General features: G+C 39.1%; 2 protein-coding genes across 5 annotated transcripts in view; one reads left to right on the top strand and one right to left on the bottom strand.

Moving 5' to 3' along the window:
* tmco3 (transmembrane and coiled-coil domains 3) overlaps positions 1-9,474 on the bottom strand; it is a 17,868-nt gene extending 8,394 nt beyond the window's left edge. The window contains exons 1-7 of the mRNA XM_081361819.1: positions 9,098-9,474; positions 7,771-7,896; positions 4,420-4,817; positions 3,126-3,305; positions 1,873-2,067; positions 391-519; positions 228-320 (exon numbers count right to left, since the gene is read on the bottom strand). Of these exons, the coding sequence (XP_081217945.1) occupies positions 228-320; positions 391-519; positions 1,873-2,067; positions 3,126-3,305; positions 4,420-4,817; positions 7,771-7,777 (1,002 nt within the window). The 5' untranslated portion in view covers positions 7,778-7,896; positions 9,098-9,474. The remainder of the gene's footprint in view (positions 1-227; positions 321-390; positions 520-1,872; positions 2,068-3,125; positions 3,306-4,419; positions 4,818-7,770; positions 7,897-9,097) is intronic.
* Positions 9,153-21,124, top strand: dcun1d2b (DCN1, defective in cullin neddylation 1, domain containing 2b). 4 transcript variants are annotated; one of them, XM_081361822.1, is made up of 7 exons: positions 9,153-9,278; positions 11,514-11,706; positions 11,789-11,957; positions 13,577-13,707; positions 13,785-13,867; positions 17,837-17,933; positions 19,239-21,124. In XM_081361822.1, the coding sequence occupies exons 2-7, from the start codon at positions 11,556-11,558 to the stop codon at positions 19,316-19,318; spliced, it is 711 nt and encodes a 236-aa protein (XP_081217948.1). In that variant the 5' UTR covers positions 9,153-9,278; positions 11,514-11,555; the 3' UTR covers positions 19,319-21,124. The 4 variants fall into 4 exon arrangements, with proteins under 4 accessions (XP_081217948.1, XP_081217946.1, XP_081217949.1 ...); XM_081361820.1 differs by lacking the exon at positions 9,153-9,278 and adding an exon at positions 10,063-10,176; XM_081361823.1 differs by lacking the exon at positions 9,153-9,278 and adding an exon at positions 10,085-10,180.

Genomic DNA, 21,124 nt, shown 5'->3' with positions numbered 1-21,124 from the left:
TATCTATCTATCTATCTATCTATCTATCTATCTATCTATCTATCTATCTATCTATCTATCTATCATCTATCTTTTTGTACATAAGGAGAGTCCCTATGAAAGTGGGGTCTAGTGACTGACTGGATATCTCATTTCAGGACTTCACCGTGAGACTCTTCACACTCCTCCACCCTTCGGCTTCAGTACATTCTCTCCTCAAGCCCGCGAGTGGAAACACCTGTCTTTACCTTGTGGAGGCGTTCGGGTGAAAACTCCAGCCCGACCACGAAGAGAGTGAAGAACACGCCAAGCTCTCCCAACGTCTCCACCTGGACCATAGACTGCAGGAGACACAGCATTACACACACGTTCAGATGTGCACACATGTGTGTGAAGATGCTCGGCGCTCACTTTAATGCTGTTAAGTCCCGATGGGCCGAGCAGAACCCCACAGATGATGTAACCGAACATGGGCGGCAGACCCATCAGCGTACACATCCATCCACACGGCAGAGACAACATCACCACCAACACCAGATCCTGCAGAACACACACACACACACACACACACACACCAGTCAGCTTCATTTCATATTCATATTGAGTTGGTTGAGGAGTAGGGGTGGGGGAAAAAATCGATTCTTAGATGCATCGCGATGCGGACGTGGACGATTCTGAATCGATTCACAAATGTCAAAAATCGATTCTCTAAAAAAAATTCTAATAACGTAATATTGACGGAATGCAAAAGGCGGAACTCTAAAGCAGACGTGCAGTGTGCGGACAGTCTGTGGCGTGCACATAACACGTTTATTTTCCTGTTGGTTCTTTGCAATGTTGGGACATGCTGGCAAATGTTAAAGTCCACATGAAATCAAAATTGACCATATTTACTTTGTTTGCCTAAATTGATTGTTTTGTGGTGAACAATTCATCCATGCAAGTCAATCCACACAAAAACATTTTTTGGCTTCGTAATCTTTAATCAAAATCTGAAAATGCCCCTCCCCTCTGCATTGGAGGACCTACTCTGATGACGTAGGTTTGAGGACTTGGTTTGGGCAACGCTTAACCACTCCCCTCAAACCGTTAGTCTGTTATGAGCAGAGATGGAGAGGAGGAGCGCTAGAGTAAAACCCTGCCCTCTGTTTAATATTCCGTTTCACTGGGAGATGCGTCACAACACTGGAGAAAAGTCGTTTGCAACTTCCGGTTCACGCGGACTTTAACTTGCCAAATCACTTCCATTTGTTTTATTAATAAAATTAATATAGGAAGTATTGGAAGTAAGTTTGTTATGGGTCATCATAAATACTTTGCTTTAAAAGTACCAAGTAGTAAAAAAAAATCGTTAATAATCAATAATCGTTACCCTCTGAATCGTAATCGAATCGAATCGAGTGGTGCCTAGAGATTCCCCCCCCCTATTGAGGAGATTCCCCCCTTCCATGTAAAGCGCTTTGAGTGCCTAGAAAAGCGCTATATAAATGTAGTGAATTATTATTATTATTATATTAGACAACACATGGTTAGAATAGTGTCAAAGTCGCCCTGTGGTGAGAATCCAGCTTTTAATGTTGTTTATTTGTCTATGTGGTGTTTTTAAGTAAGGGATAATGTACATCCAGCCAGTGGTTCTCTCAGAATAACCCCCGACAGGATGATGTTGAGTTAAATTCAAGCTATATTTATTATTTTTTCAAGAAAAAAACTGTTAAATATGTCATTTTGGTGATCAAAAATGAGTTTTAAGGGATAAAATGATTGACTACAGGGGGACTTTAAGAAAATGACGCTAAAATATCCTTCCATAACTGAAGGTTTTGTTGATCACTTCCCATCTGTGTGGAAGAGCTCAACTGAGTAACACAACAATCCGAGGTCAGAGGTCACCTTGATGAAGTGGTGGTCTGCGCGGGACATGGTGGAGTCCCGTGGTTTGGTCAGCACATACTGGTTGTTCTGGGAGTCGATCAGCATGCTGAGCCCCAGATTGCCTTTGTCCACACGCATGGACATGTTCTTCCTCTTCCCGTCCTCCTCGTCCTCCTCCACCCTCAGGACGGCCTCTACGTTCACCCCCTTCATCTGGACAGAGAGACAGAGAAGGTGTTTATAAATCATTCCATACTCAGTTTACACATCACCATGTTAGGGCTGTCAAACAAAAAGTTGAAGCAATCAGCTTGTGAATGTGTGTGAGTGTGTGTGAGTATGAAAGCACTCAGCATGTGAGTGTGTGTGAGTGTGTGTGAGTATGAAAGCGCTCAGCATGTAAGTGTGTGTGAGTGTGAAAGCGCTCAGCATGTGACTTTGTGTGAGTGTGAAAGCGCTCAGCATGTGAGTGTGTGTGTGTGTGTGTGTGTGTGTGTGTGTGTGTGTGTGTGTGTGTGTGTGTGTGTGAAAGCGCTCAGCATGTGAGTGTGTGTGAGTGTGAAAGCGCTCAGCATGTGAGTGTGTGTGAGTGTGAAAGCGCTCAGCATGTGAGTGTGTGTGTGTGAGTATGAAAGCGCTCAGCATGTGAGTGTGTGTGTGTGTGTGTGTGTGTGTGTGTGTGTGTGTGTGTGAGTGAGTGTGTGTGTGTGTGTGTGTGTGTGTGTGTGTGTGTGTGTGTGAAAGCGCTCAGCACTCGCTCAGATCAAGAGCGTCTGGTGTGTATGATGATCAGTCTGTAGATGTAGAGAGTAGAAGTGTGTGTTTCTGAATGTCAGTTTGCTGTTGTGTGTTCATGTAGTTCATTACGCTGTGTGTTGAAGTGTGTTGAAGTGTGTTTTCTCAGGTCACTGATGCACTTACAGTTTTATGCACTATTGCAATCTCGTTTTCCCTGCATGCACATTAAAGAAAATAAACTTTAAGAACAATTGTTTCAAAAGTTAATGCACTTTAAAAAGTGAATGTCATTTCATTTCAATAAAAGATGCGATGCTTGTTTTGTTTTATATTTGCTTATTGCGCTCGCTTGCGCCCTCTTGTGGACATAGGAGACAACACAGTACTTATTTCCCTCTTACTGCCTTAATTTGCTAATATTTAAAAAAGAAATTCGAATTTAGCTTTTCAGCCATTTTGACAGCCCTAATACATGTGTGTGTGAGCCTGTGTTCTGCTGACTCTCTGTCCTCGTCTGTGTTCGCTCTGCACACCTGTTTGTTGTTGTCGAAGGCGTGCTCCTCGATGTCCTCCTCCAGCCGGTCCGCAGCTCTCCTCACGTCCTCCAGGATCTCGTCCAGCATGGACAGGGTTTTGTTCCGGTCTTGTGCGACCTTCAGCGCCTCCTGCTGGTGTTTCTCCGCGGCCACCAGCTCCATGTACTCCTGCTCCTCCTGCACACACACACAGGTAAAGAGGACCTGGACACCACACTCGAGTAAAAGTGCAGATACCTTACAGCGAAAATTGCTCCATTACAAGTTACAAATCACCAATTTCAATACGACTTGGAAAATAAGGTGACCGAGTGTGTGTGACTTTCTCTACTGTGTTTGTCTTTGTTTATTGGTGTGTATCCTGACATTGTTAAGCACTTTGGTTAACTGTGGTTGTTTTTAAATGTGCTATACAAATAAATTTGAACTCGAAGGACTTATAGAGCAAAAGTCTTTTAACAGTACTTAAGCATTTTACTCACACTGAGCGTAGGCTCAAACATGAACTAGTCCTCGACACCTAAGAGTCATGCCAGTGAAAAACAAGAAACGGTTGATTTGTGAGGAGAGTGATCATATTAAATAAAATAATATTAAGTAAGAATTAGTCAACGTCTACTTGCACTGGGTGTGCTGGTGTCGGCCTCATTTCATATGTGAAACACCTGCGATTGAGCAACTACCGCTAACGCACTTGCATTTGTGTAAAGCAGCCTTCTGGACACGTTTGGGTGAGGCAAAGACACACAAGTTATAGTACATGCCTGAAGCACATGCCATGAATATCCAGATCCCCTCTCAAAACAAGAAAACCAAAGATATGTGGACAAACTGCAAGTTTTGGGTGTATAAAGCACCTGCCGCTGTTGCTTAATGTGTGCTAATACATATCAGCCCTTAAAGTCTTGATGTTTCAGGCTCTACTAGAACAGGTTTTCCTGCTTGAATGTTGATTATTTTCCTCATATTCTCCATTGTTGCGGCTCCTCTCTTCCCAGTCTGTCAGTAACGCTCTGTTTACTTCCTGTCTCTATGAAGCCCCTCCTTCTGAAAAGCACACTGTGCTCTGATTGGTCGGCTGGAGCAGTGTGTTGTGATTGGTCGAGTGCTCTGAGTGTGTTCGGGAAATGTCCCGCCCCTTTCCATAATTGCCAGTTTAACACACTACTAACTAACTCAACCAGGCCCCGCCCCTTTATTCTGCGTATGAATTATTTAAATAAGGAATATTGTGACGTGTTGAAAACTCGAGACTACCCAGGAGGCGTTTCTCAGCTGTCACGTGACTGACCTTGATGGCGGCTTCCCTGAGCGCCTGGAGTCTCTGCCGGCTGCTGTCCCTCATGTTGACGATGTCTCTGAAGTTCCCCGTGAGCACTCGCTGGAGCCCCTCCGCGGCCTGGAAGAGGGAGCGCTCGCTTTCGTTGAGCTCGCGCTGGAACACCTCGAGCGTGTGGATGCGGAACAGCTTCTCGTTCGGCGCCAGCGTGTGGTCCCGCTCCAGAACCAGCGCCGCCGAGCCCAGCTTACGCACGGCCGAGTGCTTGTGTCTGAGGAGCGAGGAGAGCCGCCGGCAGTTCTCCGCCACCCACGGGTGCCCATACACCTGCGCTCGGTGGACCTGCTGAGCCTGCAGCGCCACCACCAGGCCGACGCACAGCACGGCACACACGCCTCGCATCCGGCACGCTGGAAATCACATCATCGCAGGGTTATTATAGTCACCATGAAATCAAAACGAAATGAAAATGAAAAAAAGTGCATCTATCTGTCATAAAAGTGCATCTGTCCATCATAAAAGTGCATCTATCCATCATAAAAGTGCATCTGTCCATCATAAAAGTGCATCTGTCCATCATAAAAGTGCATCTGTCCATGATAAAAGTGCATCTATCTGTCATAAAAGTGCATCTGTCCATCATAAAAGTGCATCTATCCATCATAAAAGTGCATCTGTCCATCATAAAAGTGCATCTATCTGTCATAAAAGTGCATCTGTCCATCATAAAAGTGAATCTGTCCATCATAAAAGTGCATCTGTCCATCATAAAAGTGCATCTATCCGTCATAAAAGTGCATCTGTCCATCATAAAAGTGCATCTATCCATCATAAAAGTGCATCTGTCCATCATAAAAGTGCATCTATCTGTCATAAAAGTGCATCTGTCCATCATAAAAGTGCATCTGTCCATCATAAAAGTGCATCTATCCGTCATAAAAGTGCATCTATCGTCATAAAAGTGCATCTGTCCATCATAAAAGTGCATCTGTCCGTCATAAAAGTGCATCTGTCCGTCATAAAAGTGCATCTGTCCATCATAAAAGTGCATCTATCTGTCATAAAAGTGCATCTGTCCATCATAAAAGTGAATCTGTCCATCATAAAAGTGCATCTATCCATCATAAAAGTGCATCTATCCGTCATAAAAGTGCATCTGTCCATCATAAAAGTGCATCTATCCATCATAAAAGTGCATCTGTCCATCATAAAAGTGCATCTATCTGTCATAAAAGTGCATCTGTCCATCATAAAAGTGCATCTGTCCATCATAAAAGTGCATCTATCATCATAAAAGTGCATCTGTCCATCATAAAAGTGCATCTGTCCATCATAAAAGTGCATCTATCTGTCATAAAAGTGCATCTGTCCATCATAAAAGTGCATCTGTCCATCATAAAAGTGCATCTATCGTCATAAAAGTGCATCTGTCCATCATAAAAGTGCATCTGTCCGTCATAAAAGTGCATCTGTCCGTCATAAAAGTGCATCTATCCGTCATAAAAGTGCATCTATCGTCATAAAAGTGCATCTGTCCATCATAAAAGTGCATCTGTCCATCATAAAAGTGCATCTATCATCATAAAAGTGCATCTGTCCCTCATAAAAGTGCATCTATCCATCATAAAAGTGCATCTGTCCATCATAAAAGTGCATCTGTCCCTCATAAAAGTGCATCTGTCCATCATAAAAGTGCATCTGTCCATGATAAAAGTGCATCTGTCCATGATAAAAGTGCATCTGTCCATCATAAAAGTGCATCTGTCCCTCATAAAAGTGCATCTGTCCCTCATAAAAGTGCATCTATCCATCATAAAAGTGCATCTGTCCATCATAAAAGTGCATCTGTCCCTCATAAAAGTGCATCTGTCCATCATAAAAGTGCATCTGTCCATCATAAAAGTGCATCTATCATCATAAAAGTGCATCTGTCCATCATAAAAGTGCATCTGTCCATCATAAAAGTGCATCTATCCATCATAAAAGTGCATCTATCCATCATAAAAGTGCATCTGTCCATCATAAAAGTGCATCTGTCCATCATAAAAGTGCATCTGTCCATCATAAAAGTGCATCTGTCCATCATAAAAGTGCATCTATCCATCATAAAAGTGCATCTGTCCATCATAAAAGTGCATCTATCCATCATAAAAGTGCATCTATCCATCATAAAAGTGCATCTGTCCATCATAAAAGTGCATCTGTCCATGATAAAAGTGCATCTGTCCATCATAAAAGTGCATCTATCCATCATAAAAGTGCATCTGTCCATCATAAAAGTGCATCTATCCATCATAAAAGTGCATCTATCCATCATAAAAGTGCATCTGTCCATCATAAAAGTGCATCTGTCCATCATAAAAGTGCATCTGTCCATCATAAAAGTGCATCTGTCCATCATAAAAGTGCATCTGTCCATCATAAAAGTGCATCTGTCCATCATAAAAGTGCATCTATCCATCATAAAAGTGCATCTGTCCATCATAAAAGTGCATCTGTCCATCATAAAAGTGCATCTGTCCATCATAAAAGTGCATCTGTCCATCATAAAAGTGCATCTGTCCATCATAAAAGTGCATCTATCATCATAAAAGTGCATCTGTCCATCATAAAAGTGCATCTATCATCATAAAAGTGCATCTATCCATCATAAAAGTGCATCTGTCCATCATAAAAGTGCATCTATCCATCATAAAAGTGCATCTATCATCATAAAAGTGCATCTATCCATCATAAAAGTGCATCTGTCCATCATAAAAGTGCATCTATCCATCATAAAAGTGCATCTATCCATCATAAAAGTGCATCTGTCCATCATAAAAGTGCATCTATCGATCATAAAAGTGCATCATGATAAAAGTGCATCTGTCCATCATAAAAGTGCATCTGTCCATCATAAAAGTGCATCTATCGATCATAAAAGTGCATCATGATAAAAGTGCATCTGTCCATCATAAAAGTGCATCTGTCCATCATAAAATAATAAAGTCCATTAATAAAGGCCTTCTGAAGTGAAACGTTGCGTTTGTGTAAGAAAAATATCCATATTTAATACTTTATCAAATAAAATAACTAGCTTCCGCCAGACATATGTAGGGAAAAAGAGCCAGATTGCAGAAACTTACAGTTTTATAACTAATATTTTGTGCCAGGAAGTGACGATTTTATTCTCTTGAACACATGGGATGGAAACGGTCACAAGTGTTTTATGCCATATTACAATTAAATTCTCAACTTTGGATGGAAGCAGAGCTAATGATACTAAAAATAACACTGATCAATATTCACTAAATGTATTCACTAAATGAATATTACTCTAAAACACGACAGAAGAGCCATTAGATATGAAACTCAAGCACTCACCTGACATATGAACTCTAAAGACTGGTGAAGGTGTGTCACTAACTAGGCAAACAACTCTGAAGTGTGTTTACTGGAGCACACCTAAATCCTGCAGAGATACGGCTCATATTCGTCAGCATTTCATCCCTGAATCAGTGTGGAATTAAACAAACACACAGAGTTCACTCATCAGAGAATATTAATGACATGTTGATGATGGAATGTGACATAACAGGGTGGATTTCTCACACAATGACACGAAGCTATTTTGATGTACATATTTTCTGTAGGGAAATGAATGAGAGGCTTACTTTAAAATATGTACTTTATTATACTCTTTCAAGTCTATAGAAATAGCAGCACATTGTTTAATGGCCCGTGCGATGAATGTATCAGCGTCTAACGCGGGATATAGTTTTGTCGCCTGTCGCTTTAAACGCTCGAGCTCTTTAAAGCAGGATGGATTCTGATTGGCTGTACAGTGGACTATGCAGAAGTGGGAGGAACTTGTGCCAAAAGTAATTAATAATTTTTTTTACAGTCTATGATAAAATCCTACGATGTCATTTTCTAAAACTTGTGTTATTTTAGTATCGTTGAGATACTTTTATAGTCTTTATTGATATTTTGAATTAGCTTTTATGTTTAGATTTTACACATTTTTATTCGTTTTTTTTTTTTTAATATGTCTATATAGTTTTCTTTTTATTATTAATTTAGCCTAATTAATAAATTGTCTGATTCTTAATTTCATTTTTTTTAGGAAACTGAGAAATATTGCCTTGGAAACTAACTGAAATAAAATACGTTCAGGTTTTAGTTTAGATTATTTCAGTTGACTTTTTTCAGGTCAAGAACATGTTTTTTATGGGTTTAGTTTTAGCAAACTATAATAATAATAACCCTGGTAATTCTGGGGAAACCGGGACAGACAGAAAACATTTTAAAAAATTAAGATTTTTTTTCCCTGATTTTTTTTTTTAAGATAATATTTACATTTTAAATTAAATATTTAATCCACGTTCTAATAAGTGTACTATGAGACGATACACATTATCAACGGACACACAGCGATAATGACGTGTTGCTGATGTTTAAAAGCAATTAACTAAATTACTGATCAATGTCAACTGACTTCGCGCGACTTAACATGACTATAAATAATATTCAGATTTATGCGGGTGATCTGATCTGTCCATCAAACGCGTTATTGTTATAATTTTTATAATTATTATTTATTCAGGTAACCTTGACGGTTGTCAGTCATCCACTTCAAGTACATTTTCCACATGGCATTCTGCAAGATAACATCAACGCTAATAAACATAAAGAGAGAAGAGACTCATACCTGGTGACTGTGATGCAGTTCAGTGCAAGAACTCGTCAGTAAACGGAGGAAACAATCGCGCTCTTGTGACGCCACATGCTGCGCGCGCACCTCACCGGACAGCAGCGGCGCGCGGCTCGCGCACGGACACCCGGCGGTGACGGTGACGGTGAGATCCGCGCTCGCTCGGTTCCCGGAACAGGTAAACGACTAACCGGAGAGAGAGAGAGAGAGAGAGAGAGAGAGAGAGAGAGAGAGAGAGAGAGAGAGAGAGAGAGAGAGAGAGAGTAGCGCAGCTCATAGACTACACTTCACCGAGAGTTCGCGGAAGATTGACGAACATTAAGCGCTTTTGTGTGCTGTCAGTTCTGTCAGGATTTGTTTTTCAGCGGTGTTTCATGTCAGTAGCGCTGAAAACAGAACTGAATCACAACAGCGCGTGGAATTCTGGGCAATGTAGTTTTCCTTCCGCACCGCGCATGACACAAATAAGACCATTTCCGCCACATAAGGAAAAGAAAATGCTCTGCTAATTCTTAATTGACATAAAAAGTCGAAAATAAGAGATAAAGTTAAAATTATTACATTCTAAATCAACATTATGACATGCTATGTCATAATTATAAGATAAAATTGGAAACTATTAAGTCAAAATAATGTTATTGTCTTAATTTCGACTTTTAATATCATATTGTTACCTTTTAAGTTATAAATGATTTACAAAACCACGATTTTCCCTTAGGCTATATGGCGGAAATTTGCTTCCATAGAAATGCAGCTAATGACTAGAATTATTTAGAGTCAGTCACTGAATATGACTAAATATAGAAAACTTACAGGTTTAGCTGTATGATTTTGCCACATACGTTTAATTACTAATATCAAACTTTTGTAATTACAAATAATCCACAATTAGTAACTTATAAATGCTTGCTAACATCAATGCCGTGTTTGTGCAAGGTTAGACATTCTGCAAATTCAATTCAGATTTAACTTGAATTTGAGCAGCGCAGGTGTAAAAACTACATTTCCCAGAGTTCCCCCGAGCGCCAGCTGGTGTCCGCGCATGCGCACAGGGAGCTCGGCTGGAGATGAAGATGGTAGGTGAGCGCGCAGGGGGCAGTGTTTTGTGTTTATCTGTAATGTTTGATGACCGCTAACACTGGACGCTCGTTCTGCGCTTATTCTCACGCTGTTCCCGCGCGTCAGTTGTTGTTTATGAGGGAAACGGAGGGTGTTTTGCGAGATCCGAATCAAAGCGGGTCACCGGAACCGATCGCCCTTCTGCACGCGTTTCCGACACTCACACTGAGCTCTTCATAAACTCAAAACTACACGTACCATGGTAATGCACTGTATATCACGATGGTATATGAATGTGGCAATAAATACTATGGTATTATAGCACTGTAAGTTACCATGGTAACACCACAGATTTACGATAACGGTTGGATTAACGTTTAGTTCAGGCGATTCGTACATGTTTAATTATCAATTTTTTTGTGTTTGAACAATCATAATTGCAAGTATACGTGATGTCAGTTAACCTTTATCGAAGCTTAACTCCGCCACGAAATAAATGGACTGCAAATAAGTTAAATAATAAATTAAAAACGGTAATTCTGACTTTTTATCTCACTATTCCTACTTATTTCAAGCAATTCTAGGAAGAAGTCTATCTCTGTGTCCGAAATCGCGAACTGAGTAACGTTAGGTAACGTCAATACATTTTAATTTGAACTTCACCGTTAAAAAGCTCGTTCGCGTTTTTTTTTTGTTTGTTTAATTCAGTACTAAAAATGTATAATACAGAATAAGGAACACGAACATGTGGGCATACACAGAAGAAGGGGAAAATTACAATTTACATAATTGTTCGGGATGTTTTCAAAGATGAATATGGGTAATATGATTGATATTTACTGTCACGTGACCTACCAGCGTCAGTTGCGTCGCTTCAGTGTCATTCACAAATCCTCTCGGTGAGCTCATGGGATAGGAATGATTTTAACCTAGTAACTGGTATTCTGGCATAAATGTATGGTAAATGTTTGTATCGCTGTCGAGTCATCCTGAAATTCCACATACTGGTGATGGGCTTGACTGACTAGCTCTGTTTACTGTAACTAATGCTGTCGAAGGCCTCAAAACACTGCTGTTGTGCGGCCAGAACACATTAAACGTTTCTGTGAGAACGGTGTGTGTTAGCATTCCCTAAGTTAATAACTCATGATCTTTACAACGGACGTGAATCAATCAACATAACTTTATCTGGACAATAACTTTATTCTAGATCTGCTGTAAAGCCTAAACACTCTCTGTTACTGTAATCTCCTGTTATCACTGTAAAGCTGCTGTGAAACTCTGTATTGTTAAAGCGCTGTATAAATGAAGGAGACGTGACTGGCTGATGCTAACGGTGTTGTTGCTCCTCCAGCATAAACTGAAGTCGACCCAGAAGGAGAAGATCCGCCAGGTCATGTCCTTCACCCGGGCCGCAGAGAGAACCGCTCTGTTCTGCCTGACCCACAATGACTGGAGACGAGACACGACCTCCAGCAACCACTTCCAGAACCACCGAGAGCCCATGGACCGCAAGAAGCTGGACCAGCTCTACAACCGCTACAAAGGTGAGCCGCCGTGTGTGTGTGTGTGCGTGTGTGCGTGTGTGTGTTCCTTCATTTGTGCTGGTGCCGCTGCTTCTGTGTGCAGATCCTCACGACGAGAACAAGATCGGACTCGAGGGAATCCAGCAGTTCTGTGACGACCTGGTTCTGGATCCCGCTAGTGTCGGCGTGCTAATCGTAGCGTGGAAGTTCAGAGCGGCGACGCAGTGCGAGTTCAGTCGCGAAGAGTTCCTGGACGGCATGTCGGATCTGGGGTGAGCTTTATCCGTACACAAACAAGCATTGCATCTTTATCTCGCAATTATGACTTTATTTCTTGCAATTGCGAGATAAAAAGCTGTGCAGGGTTTCGTACAACACGCTTGAATTTGACTTTTTGACCATCAGAATCAGTTCAGCTATTTCTACACTGTTAAGCTATTTCTCAGCTTTTTCTACACTGTTTCCACTCCAAATATCAAACATTTCTTAAATCAAGATGCATTTACTAAAGTAGTAAAATGAGATAATATATTAAGTCTTGTTTTCTGGGGAAATAATACAAATTAAGTGAGTTTTTGCCTTAAACGAGCAAAATTATCTGCCAAAGGGGTGAGAAAAATAATCTTGTTTCTGTTTGAATTAACATTATTTTTCTAACTCCATTGGCAGATAATTTTGCTTTTTTTTAAGCAACAACTCACTTAATTTGTATTATTTCCCCAGAAAAAAAGGACATAATATCTTATATCATTTTACTTATCTAGTAAATGCATCTTGATTTAAGAAATGTTTGATATTTGGACTGGAAACAAGACAAAAATATGAAGAAAGAAAAGCATTGTTTGCAGTGCATAAACAAACAAGTATAACTGCATCTTTTTATCTCGCAATTTTGACTTTATTTCTTGCAATTGCGAGGAAAAAACCTGCACAAGGTGCTTGAATTTGACTTTTTGAAATCGAAGACCTGGAAAACCCTTGAAAAAAGCCATATTTATAAAAAGGTGAATTATTGAAAGAAAATATATAAATGAGATGCACTGAAAGTAAGATTATTGTCCGAATACCGAACATGTTTTTTCCCCCCACACTTTTTTACATTTATTTTGCCAATTTTTTCACCATTTTATAAATAGTCTAAATGTGCTTTTTACTATTTTGTCTTGCTTTTTAAAGAAAAATCAATTACAAAACTACAATTTAAAAATATTTAACACTGAACATTTTTTAACATTCCAGCAGACATTATACCAACAAAGCACAATAAATAAATTATTAAACACATTTTTTTATTTTATTTGTCCATCTTTGAGCCTTTATTAGGTCTATAACTCACTGCTGAAAGAAAGTAATGTGCTTTGTATGCCTACAACAAAAAAGTGCATTGAAAAGGGCAAGATTTATGATAACGATAGATGTAATTTTGTTATTTTATTTTTGTCAGGCCTATATAAAAAAAAAAGAATGAAGCAAATTACAAACAATTGACAAATATGAAAATATTATTTAATACTAATTAAATAAACCATGTTTTCCAGGTACAGTAGGTCTATTTAACATGTTTACATTTATTTAACATTTTTTGTTGCTTGATTAACGTTAATGGCACAGACAGATATTTAAGGCTGCTGTCACTTTAAGACCGAATGCTTGGATCTGCCGGTAATACAGTATACTGACATATATATATATATGATCCAGCTTTCATTCTTCAGGTCAGTCATATAAACACGGCATAAAAAATCAGTTTGAATGAGGAAACCGATGTCTTTGTCGTAGTATCCTTTCAGTGTTTCGTGTGATTTCCCATGACTGACAGCGCCGGTTAGTGAATTTAACTCTCCGAGTTGAAGCGTGCGGATGCTAACTCGTACAGTGCTTGTTTGTCTAGATGTGACAGTCCAGAGAAGTTGAAGAGTCTATTACCCAGACTAGAGCAGGAGCTGAAGGACTCTGGGAAGTTCAGAGACTTCTATCAGTTCACGTTTACCTTCGCCAAGAGCCCGGGTCAGAAGGCTTTAGGTGAGCGATTGCTGTAGTGAACACCTGTACTGTGATGACCCAGTGTGTACAGTGACCCATGATCCTCTCTGTCTCAGATCTGGAGATGGCCGTGGCCTACTGGAACCTCGTTCTCACCGGACGCTTCAAGTTTCTCCACCTCTGGAACACTTTCCTCCTGGTACGTCACTGCTTTACACGACTATACTCAATATATGATCAATCAGAGGAAGTGAAGAAACGCAAGCACACATCACAGCATCTCAACTACATACTAAACAAACCAGTTCTGTGTGTGAGTAGACCTGTGCAACGATTAATCACATCCAAAATAAAGGTTTGTGTTTACATAATATATGTTTTGTGCTGTGTATAATTATTTTGTATATATAAATACACACACATGCATACATGTATATATTTAAGAAATATTTGCATGTGTATATACTGTATATATTTATATATAATTTATATTAGATATAAATGTAAATATTTTATACATAAATAACGTTTTTCTTAAATATATATGTGTGTGTGTATATATATATATATATATAATATATATATATATATAATATATATATTAGGGGTGGAACGGTACACAGACATCACGGTTCGGTACGAGTTCGGTACAATGGAGGGAAAAGCAAAACAAAAATGCAGAAGGCAATTTTTTTTTATTGCGCATGTCTCAGGCTGTACCATAGTGTCATACAGTCTCTCCCCTGAGCTAGCTGCAACAGCCTGCCCTGAAGTGTGTAAAATAAGATGTAAACAAAATTAGACAATCAGCTATAAAACTGAAAATAAAGCATCTCTTATTTATGTGCGGACGCAAGAGGGCGAGGGTGCGCGCACGGCAAAAATATCGTCATTGCGGTGTGGGTGGTCATGCGCGTTGGTGCACAAGGCCACATTTCGCGTGGCGGTGGGCAGTGCAAGGGTTTTTAACGCGCGCGGCTCTGCATCCGAAGACGCGCGACTTCAAGCCGAATCTGGCCGAGCATGTACATCTCACAGCACCGGCACCCAGTTCTTGCATCTAAATTAGTTGCTTACATTAACAAAATGAGCCTACAATAGCAGACATAAGCCCTTTAAATAAAAATAAATGGCCATGTTTTATAAAAAGGTTCACAAAACTAAATAAAAATGTTTAGAAATGATGTAAGATAACGTTAATTTAGTTGTAACTTTTTTTTTTTCTAATGTCACAAGCAGGGCCTGAATTTCATTTTGGAAAATGGGGGGGGAAATCCCCCCTTAGGTGATTCTTATGGGGGGGAATTTTTAATTTGAGGGGGGAGTTTAGACTTTTTTTTAATTACATTTATCTCGCCTAAATGTATGCTTAGCCTACTCATTGCATTTTTACAATGTGGTCATTTTGTTCTTAAGAATTTACACAACTCAAGGAAGCTTGATTTCAATCTTTGAATTAAATTGAAAAAAGTAGCACAAATAAATACAATAGAATAAAGATATCAATAAAGAGAAATAAAGAGAAAAGTTTTTGCTTAGGTCTAAAACTAGTAGGCTATTCAGAAATACTACAGAGACTGAATAAAGTAGCCTAATCAAATGTAAAATAACACTGGGTAGTATTTTAGTCCTGACTAAATTAAATTCATAGGCTATTAATCCTGATTCCTTAAAATGAAAGCTATGTTTTGTTGTTTTGACAAACAAATTAATGACAGACACATATGGCTGCTGTCCCTTTAAGAGCTAGTGCACGGATCCTGTTTTCATTATACGGTCACGTGCGATTTATGCTTATTTAAGACATAACCGACTGTGTTTAGATTAGAGCATACTCTCCAAGACCGAAATTGACATCATTTTCTTATGTTTTTGACTGTTAAAGCGATTTATAATCCACGAAAAATAACTTTTGTTACCCGCGAGCTGTTTGTGAGGCTGCTTTACTCTATGTATGTGTGCAGAGAAAAAAGCATCTCTCAGACAGCGCACAAGTACCGAAGAGTTTAAAATCGCGTGACTGTTTAAACTGGTGAGACTTGAAAAGACGTGCAAATGGTAAACTTTAGTTACTCGTGATGCAATGCTGGCCCTATCGACTCCCGAAACGCGAGAGTGTATTTCCGCCGCCTGCTGCGCGCTTAACGATTGCATTGTGCAACCCATTTTGAGAGACGCGAGATAGAAGACGCAGCGCCGCTGAATCACTCACGCTGTTTGTGAAATTGCGTCTCGCAGACAGTTTTAAAATGACTGATTTGATTTTCCATCTGCGTGGATTAATTTACTAATACAACCTGAACCTACATGCTAAAGTGAATCAATGTTTGCGGGAATTTCCCGCATTATAAATGGGAGACCTGCGGGAATGATAAAAAATATGCGCAATACCCGCAATCCCGCACCGAAATTCAAGCCCTGGTCACAAGGAATAATCTGGTTTACTGCTTTACACGATTATTTTGTAGTGTGGTTTTGGTGTACTAAAGTGTTGTTGTACTAAAATAAAAATTCACGAGTGTACCTTACTTCTCACCGCTGATTCCTGATGGTTTAGATGACAGTTACACTGAGTCGCACCCTGTCGTTTCAAAGAATAGAAAGTCAGCGGAGGCTCGCACTGCGGAGGCGGGCGTATAGTATAAACAAACCTATCTTAAGGCAGGGCTACAGATTAGGTGTCCTTAAAGGGACACTTCACCCATTTGCATTAAGCTTTGCATTGTTAGAAACCCAGTCATACTATTGAATGGTCGTGCAACACTCTCTCATTTTCCCCTGAGACGGGAGAAATCTGTTATTTACCTCTTACACTTCCTCCTACAATGACGCAAAAATCGTCATTTTGCGTCATTGTAGGAGGAAGTGTTAGAGGGGGGGATTTCTGTTAAGACTACAGACACTAGTTTCTCATCTTTCCCAGGGTGGGGCGCGCTCACGCTACAGACCTATTACAGATCAGTGGGTGGGACTTTACTCTCTGAAACTGAAAGCAATATCCTCCATCTTGTTTGAAGCTAAGCTAACAGGCGCTGTGGAGACAGATGTACAGTTATGACAATAGCGGAGGAGAGTGCTCAATATGATATAGACTAGAGGAAGAGGATTTCGGAAGTCTGATGCTTGAATCGGGTGTTTGTGGCTACCTTTACAAGCCGCATTATAGCGAAGAGCAGCCGAGGCAGAAGACCTGCCTGCCGCGGACGAGGAGCCCGGACTGGCTCGAGTTAGGGCGGACTGGTGGCGCCGGTGATCTCACTATGCAGCAACGAACCGCTATGAACACAGAGATAGAGTCCGTCTGCGGCAAAGAATTTCAACGATGACAATTTCTCCTGGACGAAATCTCTGAATCAGACGAGGACACGGACGTTTGTGTTGTGAACTATCCTAGTTTCGCACCGCATATGTTCTGACTGAACATCCAGGTACCATGCAATAATTCACCTTTTCAAAAGAAATACAAACGAGGAGTAATGCACTATATGAGTTCGCCAACTAACTAGACATTTTGTGTGAATGTGAAATGAATTTCAAGCTCTGGTGGTAGCTAGCCTTGTAGACGGAAGAGTGATTTCTCTTATAGGCAGATATGCGCTTTCTGGATTAGTGGGAGTGGCTTGCGGAGCTGTGCAATGTGGTGCATTGTGGGAGTTGTTGTCTTTCATACAAATGCGTTCTGAAGTTATTTTTTGTCTTTTCTCGGTCACGAAGGCACCAAATTCAAAAATTATTTTACATTTCGACTACATATATGACCCACTTTAAATAAAAAACAATGTTCAAATGGGTGAAATGACCCTTTAAAGAACCCGCGTATCTAACAGTAGTTCCGCATTACATTAATTAATTTGCACACGAGTTTTAGTTATTTTTGTACCGTGTATTCTCCGTGTAAATTCATGCTCTGAACCGTGACGCCCGTACCAATTCGGTTCAATACGAATACATGTACCGTTCCACCCCTAATATATATATATATATATATATATATATATATATATATATATATATATATATATATATAATTATACACAGCACACACACATGTATTATGTAAACAAACTTTTATTTTGGATGTGATTAATCAGGTCTACTTGTCGGTGATACTGTATGTGTTTCTGCTGAACCAATGACATTCATGTGTGTGCTTGTTGTGTCTGTAAAGGAGCATCATAAAAAGCCCATCTCTAAAGACACGTGGAATCTGCTGCTGGACTTCGGGAACGTGATCGCCGACGACATGTCGAACTACGACGAGGAGGGTGAGACTGATCACTCAGCTCATCAACTCAACACACTCAAACTGATGGAAACTTGTTTTTTTTTCTGCCATAGAATAAAAAAGGTGTTTAGTAGGACTTTTTATCTCACAATACTGAGTTTATTTCTCGCAATTGCCAGTTTATAACTTTTTTTATTCCAATGGTGGAAACAAGCTTCCGAAAAACTGGATTATTCAAAGGAGGGAAAAAGTATGACATGGTTGATTTTATCAGCAGGGATGTGATTGGATGATGAAACTTCTCTATATTTTATATAGTTTTTATAATAATAATCACTGATGAATTGTTCACAGTAATAGGAATTTAAAGGGTTAATTTTGATTTCATGTCTATGAGTGCGTTTACATGCACGTTCTCACACTGATTGTGCTTAATAAGTGTGAGAACGTGCCCAACAATGCATGTGATTAGGTAAAACAAGCAAACACACTTTTATAGTATTGGTTATTTCAGGGTTCGTACAAGTGCTTAAAGTACTCGAATTTGACTTTTTGAAATTTAAGTCCTTGAAAACTCTTGAAAACAGACATTTTTATGAAAAGGTTTTTGAAAAGTGCTTGAATTATTGATAAGCCTCTAAGTGCCATCTGAAATTTTCTTCTAGAATGATCATTTTTATAAAGCTTGTATATTTAAGTTAAGTAATTTCACTTAAATGACAATTAATAGGTAATTTGCATTGCCATTTAAGTGTAATTATTGAACTTAAATATACAAGCTTGATAAAAATGATCATTCTAGAAGAAAAATTCAGATGGCACTTAGAGGCTTTTGCATCTGAACTCTTCATATATGAATTTAGTGTTTAATTTTTTGGATAATACGCAATATTTTCGTGCAAAATTAACGCTGCAACCCGTCTGATATAGATATAAAGACATTTCCCATGACTATGAGTGTCCTATTGCTCATATAAATATCCTAGTATATGATACAGCTTTCATTCTTCAGGTCAATCATATATTCATGGGAGATTAAATCAGTTTGAACAAGGAAAGCGATATCTTTGTTATAGTATCCTTTCATTGGTTAAGGTTACCAGTCATTGCATGTGCTGCACTTTATTAGGACCATTTTGTTTTATTCGTTTATTTTAATGCATATATTTACCCTTTTTAGAAGTTGGAAGATAATAAAGATATTGTTTGATAAGTGAGATCTCTGATTGTAGAAGTAGTGGTTTCATTTACAGTGTCTGTACGAACCCTGTTATTTAGCAGATAGCGTGCATGTAAACGTGTTCGTGTTCGACTGCTGAATTAACACTGAGTGTTTTGATTTCAGGTGCGTGGCCGGTGCTCATCGATGACTTTGTGGAGTTCGCCCGGCCGATCGTGACGTCAGAGAATCACCTGACTCTATAATGAGCGCTTACAGGGAGGCAGAGCCTCTCACACTGACTCTTTTACAACGAAAGAATTTAAATATATATATATATCTCTTTAACTGCAGAGAGAGCTTTTACACTGCACCTGGAATCTGCACTCATACAGGAGTGTGTTTTCCCATCAGGCAACAGCACATCCCATGATGCACCACATATAGGTGCATGTCTGCTGGTGCTTGTTTCCACCACAGAATACTAAAATAGGCAATTGTGGTATTTGCTACTTTTTTATGACACAATTTCATGCAACTCTGGCTTTTTTATTATTTTATTGCGAGTTTATTACAATTCATTTTTTTTTTTGGGAATTGCGATTTTATTTTGTTCAAATCAGACTTTTTTTAGAATTGCGAGTTTATTACAATTCAGACTTTTTTTGGAATTGCGAATTTATTAATTCGCAATTCCCCCCAAAAATACAATTTATTACAATTCAGGCCTTTTTGGAATTGCGAGTTTATTTTGTGCAATTCTGACTTTTTTCCTCACAATTGCAAGTTTATTGCAATTTTGACTTTTTCTCACAATTCTGACTTTTTTTGGAATTGCACATTTATTTTGTGCAATTCAGACTTTTTTTGGAATTGCAAATGTATTAATTCGCAACTCCCCAAAAAATTACAATTTATTACAATTCAGGCCTTTTTTGGAATTGCGAGTTTATTTTGTGCAATTCTGAGAAGAAAAAAGCAGTCAGAATTGTGAGATAAAAAGTCACAATTATGTTTTTTTATTCCATGGCAGAAACAAGCTTCCATAACTCCGCTGTGCAGAACTTGACCAAGAGGAAAATGAGCTCATTTAGTCACGTGACGTCGATGGTCAAATGTGTTTTTTGAGATTTATTTAGTTGTGAGTTCTGTCAGAATATCTGCTGAGGAGTGCATGATCGTTCGATCGCTGGTGAACTTCATGATCATTCGATATTCTCAAGAGTTTCTGAGAGAATAAAGTCACGGATGCTGAGAAATCACTCTAACAAACGCTGATAAGATCCTGTTCCTTCACATTGTTTGATTTGTTTACAAGCGTCTGTGATATTAAATCAGCGAACAAACACCTCAGTGTTCGTCTGGACGAGTTTCTATGCTGTCAAGTTTTTAACACTTTTTATTGTTTTCTCAGCGCTGTGTGTGTGTGTGTGACACTCAGTTCATCTCATCACTGTTTCTCTGCATGTAAATAAAGATTATTTAACAAAACTCGTTCTGCACTGTCACATCTTTAACCAGTTTTGTATTAATTAATGCTTTGGCTCAAATCTGGTGTATCTCCAACTACACATTATCATCAACGTACAATAAACTTTTAAGGTCGAAAGTTTGAAATCATTACAGAAATTAATGCAGAAATCATTCTAGTAATATGATGATTTACTGCTCAAAAAACATTTTTATGATTATTATTGATGTTGAAAACAGTTGAAAGCATTTTTTTTTTGGTCAAAGTCTTTTTATTGTATTTTAACATACAACAAACAACAGACACTTAACAACCCAGAACCCACCCACCCACATAGCACCACTAGTGTAAAGGCAAAAAAAAAAAAAAAGGGGGGAGGAAAACAACAATCACATCATACAATGTCATTAGAGTCCATTTGTTCAATTAATGTAAGAACAGGTTGCCAGATATTACTGAATTTAATGTTATTACCCTGCAAATTATAATGAATTTGCTCAAGTGTTAAATACTGCATAACATCGTTAATCCAGTGTTTAAATACAGGTGGAGACTTATCCTTCCATTTCAATAAAATAATGCGTCTGGCCAAGAGAGTTAC

Source organism: Scardinius erythrophthalmus, assembly GCF_964197995.2.
Source record: "Scardinius erythrophthalmus genome assembly, chromosome: 3".
In the NCBI taxonomy this organism is placed as follows: Eukaryota; Metazoa; Chordata; class Actinopteri; order Cypriniformes; family Leuciscidae; genus Scardinius; species Scardinius erythrophthalmus.
Note: the sequence above shows the minus strand (reverse complement) of the source record. Positions and strands in the feature narration are given on the sequence as shown.